We start from the raw sequence: 4,961 nt of genomic DNA, 5'->3' as shown, positions 1-4,961 counted from the left end.
TTAAGGGATAAAATGGATATTTCACCTTTGAGTACTAACTGTGCTTAACGTTTGAGGTGTCTGTGATATTTGACCAAGTATGGTATATTTCTGAGATATTGGATACTTTTAAGGGGTGTCCGTGAAATCTTCCCTAAAAAAAATTGATGACTCTTTTTTATTACTAGAAGATGATTTAGATTTGGCCATTTGGACGCATTTATGCCTTTATGGTCGATCAGCAAGACTATTTGCCATTCTTGCATTTCATGAGTCTTTCGGAGTGTGGTGGTTGGAGTATCCGTCCGCTATAAAATAGTCGCCCAAAAGGCTTCATTCCCTGGCTCTATAAATACGAGCCATGGTATAGTCTTGCGGCACGAACAGTTTGCCGTTTTGGACTGTCCGCTACTTTAGACTGATCGTCGTTGGAGACTCAGAGTGGGGAGAAAACCCAAGAAAGCAAATATATAGAAAGATCTAAGATTTGCTTTTATAGGTAAACTATAATCTCGTCGTCGTTGAATCTGATCGTCTTAGGCTCTTAGCTCTGTAAGATCTCCTGCTTTGTTACTAGAATCTCTTCTTTATTTAATCTGATTACTTATCTATCATCGTCTTTGATCCGTATGAGAATCTACTTTTTTTTTTTTTTTGCTTTCCTTTGGTTTTGTTGGCTTTTTGTTTTTTCTCTGAATCTCGTTTGGGATTTTGAGGATCAAAATACGTTGCATATTGAAAGAGGGATTTAGTAGTCCCTTGCGTGTTCTTTTGGTTGATCCTTCTCTGTTTGTCTTATGGTTACTAAAGTTTATGAATTGGTGTTTTCCTCTAGATTTCTGTTGCGATTCAATGATGTTTTATGTTTACATCATCTAAACCCTATAGCATTTGAACTATAAACCCTAAATCTGCAGCGTGTGAGTGAGGGTTGATGAGCACTTCCTTTAGGTTTTGACGTGCCTCTTATATGAATGTGGCTGTGAATTGCTGAGTACCGTAGTGAATTTATCACACACCAAGTACCTGTCTGGATATCTCTATGTATTCAGTAAGAGGAGCTGTGCTATCTTTTGGTCTAATCTCTATTTACAGCACGAATGTCTGCTCCTAGAATAAACCTAGTTTGATGTTTTTGATTCGTTATTGCCTTCAATATTTGCAGTAGACAAAACTAACTGGAGCTCTTTGGTAAGACTCATTCTCTATAAATTTCTTGGTATTTGATTGTTGATTACAGGAAATCAACAACTTTTTATCTAATGAGTTGCCCATATGTCATCAATGAACCAACTACTAGTATGTACAAATTCAATACAGGGAGATGAAGTATCTTCTAATTTAGTTTTCGGTAACTATATAAAGGAATTCTCCTAGGACATGTTAAAAACCTAATTTGATGATAGATTTCCCGTGATTGCCTCTAACCACTCTGTCCCAATTTTAAATGACACATGTTTCTCTCTGGAGTCTGGTCTTTTTCTTCTATGGAGTTATATCCAGATATTTATTATTCAGTAATTGTCACATATGTGATTTCCTCTTTTCTCCATTGAACAGTGAGTTTACTTCAAACACTTGCTCTGTTTAAAACTGAAGTTTTTGGTACTATACTCTGTAGTTTTTTTTAGTACTTGATTGTTGACGACGGGAGTTTAGCATCATCTCAGTGCATGAGTAGCCCTTATTAGCTGTAAATTTCATACTAGGTTTTCTGCCCCCTCCCCCCCCCCCCCCTCTTTTGGTTGGGGGGAGGGGTGGTGGTGGGGGAACACACTTAATTTTAGTTTGTTTTTTTTTTCCCCCTATTTTATGAGAAAGGTATGCATCCAATCTATACCTGGATGGAGCATTTTTAAATCATGGCAGACCATATTCACTGATTGGATTGAAAAATGGAGTTCGAGTGAAGAGCGCATAGCCAATTGAGCTTGTTTCTTCTCATAAAGCTCCAAAGAGAAATTTTGCCTGGTTTGTCATGTAGAAATGTACCCATTTATTCATTTCTGGCTATCAAAACATGGCATATATTATATAACATTGTAGAGGGGATGCACAATCATACTTGGCGAAGAGCATGGGCGAGGGAACACACTGTTAATTTTAATTTTTTTTCCCTCTGTTTTATTAGAAAGTTATGCATCCAATCTATACCTGGATGGAGCATTTTTAAATCATGGCGGACCATATTCACTGATTGGGTGGAAAAATGGAGTTCGAGTGAAGAGCATACAGCCACTTGAGCTTGTTTCTTCTCAGAAAGCTCCGAAGAGAGAAATTTTGCCTGTTTGTCTTAGAGAAATGTACCCATTGATTTATTTCTGGCTATTAAAACATGGCATGTATAATTATGTAACATTGTAGAGGGGATGCACAATCATACTTGCCGAAGAGTATGGGTGGGGGAACACACTGTTAATTTTAGTTTTTTTTTTTCCCTATATTATTAGAAAGTTATGCATCCAATCTATACCTGGATGGAGCATTTTTAATCATGGCGGACCATATTCACTGATTGGTTTGAAAAATGGAGTTCAAGTGAAGAGCACATAGCCAATTGAGCTTGTTTCTTCTCATAAAGCTCCAAAGAGAAATTTTGCCTGGTTTGTCTTGTAGAAATGTATCCATTGATTCATTTCTGGCTATCAAAACATGGCATATATTATTTAACATTGTAGAGGGGATGCACAATCAACTTGGCAAAGAACATGGGGCCACTAGCTGGGGGGATCTCTGTCACATACGGGAAGTTCTTGCTTTAGGAGAAATTGAAGTATGCAGTTTAATGCATTCTTTAGAATGCCATGCCAAATGTGCCTACCCTCCACCGTTCCTCTTTCTTTGGGGTTAAATATTTCCAATTGTTTGGCGAAAACAACTAGTTTTATGTCTCACAATCTTCAGATGATCAAAACTTGTTTGAGAAGTTTTCATAGGCGTGGTCCAGAAATGGTGAATCTTGCATCCATTTACATGCATGAATATGTGATGTCTTTCCTGCTGGATCATGATGCATCATTGGTTTGAGTATGGTTTTGGTTGTGCTGTATATTATAAATTCGTAATGAATCTTGGAGTTTCTATTTTAATACAGGCCTAAAAATGTCAACTGTGAGCATCTCCTCCCCTTGCCTGTTCAAAAGTGGGCCCCCAAGGAATGCCAGTCTTTTAATCAAGAGTCCAGCTTCTTTGAGTTCTGTGAAGAGTGTTTCTAAGGCATTTGGTTTGAAGGCTTCCTCAAACTTCAGAGTGTCCGCAATGGCAGTATACAAGGTGAAGCTGATTGGACCAGATGGAGAAGAGAAGGAGATTGAGGCCCCAGATGATGCTTATATTCTTGATTCAGCTGAAAACGCAGGCTTGGAGCTTCCATACTCATGCAGGGCTGGGGCATGCTCCACCTGTGCGGGACAGTTGGTGTCGGGTGCAGTTGACCAGTCAGATGGATCCTTCCTTGATGACAATCAGATGGAGAAGGGTTATGTGTTAACCTGCGTCTCCTATCCAACTGCTGATTGTGTGATTCACACACACAAAGAAGGCGAGCTCTACTGAGTAGTGGTCCAAGTCATTTTCTTTGGTCTGATGGAACTTCGTAAGGAGTCAAGCAGACGACTTTTTAGTTCCGTGTTTGCAATGGAGAACTCTAGGCTGGATGATATTAGATGATTTTGTGCTGTTTAGTGTTGATTTCATTGTTTCAAAGATGTTTTTGAATATTCTCTTTTTTCGTCTTAGATTAGGAAACTTGTTTTCTAGGATTAAGAACTTGTATTTGAGATGGGATTGGGTTATTCTGATCCTGAAACCGGAGTTGATGATACTTGCATTCATGTCTGATCTTTGACTGTTACTCCAAGGTATTGGCAAGCATTGAATCGATGGTTGGATAGATGTGGGGGTTCTCATTTCTGGAAATCTTGTTTCTTTAATTGTACTAAATATTAGAGGCAACACAAGTTGGTAAAAGGATCGATTGTAGAAGAGAGATGGGTCGGGAGAGAATAAAATCATTTGGAATTCTTGAGAAGTTTACAAACCTTAACAATAGAATATAACAGAACAAATCAAACTGAAAGGATGGTCATGATATATTTTTTTTGATGGAATAAAATTTATTCAAGGATTTAAAAAGAGTACAAACTCGGTAGCTGATCTAAAACATCACCTGAGATAGAGCTTGTACGGGAATAGTTTGCCAAGATATGGGGTAGGGAAGTAGTTTTTTCTGTCTACTATGTTAATCCAGATTGAAGTGAAATGTTTAAGTAAAGACATAATATCAAAGATGATTCCAAAAAACCTCCAAGGCCACGCAAGTTGTTGTATGTAGTCGTTCATATTTTGTGAATCTGTCCAAATTTCCACCTCTACTCTGTCTTCTCGAAGACATAGCACTGGTGATTCCTTGGAGGATGCCTCTGGTTTCTGATTCTCTGCTGATCTTGTTTCACCAAAATCTATATATGTAGAAATGATATGGTTATCAGCAAGAATGATCAATGCTCATGCTCCTTTTTTGGATATGGGGTCAAGACTTCCATCAGAGATGATAATCAGTTTCCCTATAGATGGTAGTTTGATGTAAAAGTCCAATGGTGGGTTTATTACAATTGGGTGGGTTGTTTCATCTTTGTTGAGTAACAGCTTTAGGTCACATTCCCGTTCTCTTATTTGGTTCGGACTCTTGGTTGGACTTGATTTTAGATTCTGGAAAATAAAATGATTCCTTGTTATCCAAAAGAAGTAGGACGTGATACAAGCAATGCTCAGAATTTGGCTCTTCCGGTTCCCATTTAGGTTTGGGTTAATCAGGAAATTCTCAATCAGGTCTAAAATATGTTCAGCTTGTAGAAATTCAGTCTGAATACCAAGAGATCCTCCCTCCCAGATTCTTTTTGTAAACTGACAAAGTGATGAATAGGTGCTAGTATGTTGCAGGTACATCATTGCAGAAATGGCATAAATTCTCTATTGGGAAG

At 38.1% G+C, this 4,961-nt stretch overlaps 1 protein-coding gene across 2 annotated transcripts; it reads left to right on the top strand.

Moving 5' to 3' along the window:
- Positions 1–373: 373 nt before the first annotated feature.
- Positions 374–3,659, top strand: LOC122653030 (ferredoxin, root R-B2-like). 2 transcript variants are annotated; one of them, XM_043846950.1, is made up of 2 exons: positions 374–524; positions 3,074–3,659. In XM_043846950.1, the coding sequence occupies exon 2, from the start codon at positions 3,082–3,084 to the stop codon at positions 3,532–3,534; it is 453 nt and encodes a 150-aa protein (XP_043702885.1). In that variant the 5' UTR covers positions 374–524; positions 3,074–3,081; the 3' UTR covers positions 3,535–3,659. The 2 variants fall into 2 exon arrangements, with proteins under 2 accessions (XP_043702885.1, XP_043702884.1); XM_043846949.1 differs by having other exon boundaries at positions 374–531.
- The last annotated feature ends 1,302 nt before the right edge of the window (positions 3,660–4,961 follow it).

This window comes from Telopea speciosissima, chromosome 2 (genome assembly GCF_018873765.1).
Source record: "Telopea speciosissima isolate NSW1024214 ecotype Mountain lineage chromosome 2, Tspe_v1, whole genome shotgun sequence".
Classification (NCBI taxonomy): Eukaryota; Viridiplantae; Streptophyta; class Magnoliopsida; order Proteales; family Proteaceae; genus Telopea; species Telopea speciosissima.
This window is presented reverse-complemented; position numbering and strand designations above follow the sequence as displayed.

What these genes read in the sequence shown, in the direction of transcription:
- LOC122653030 (XM_043846950.1), top strand. Translation starts at nt 3,082, where the DNA reads ATGTCAACTGTGAGCATCTCCTCCCCTTGCCTGTTCAAAAGTGGGCCC.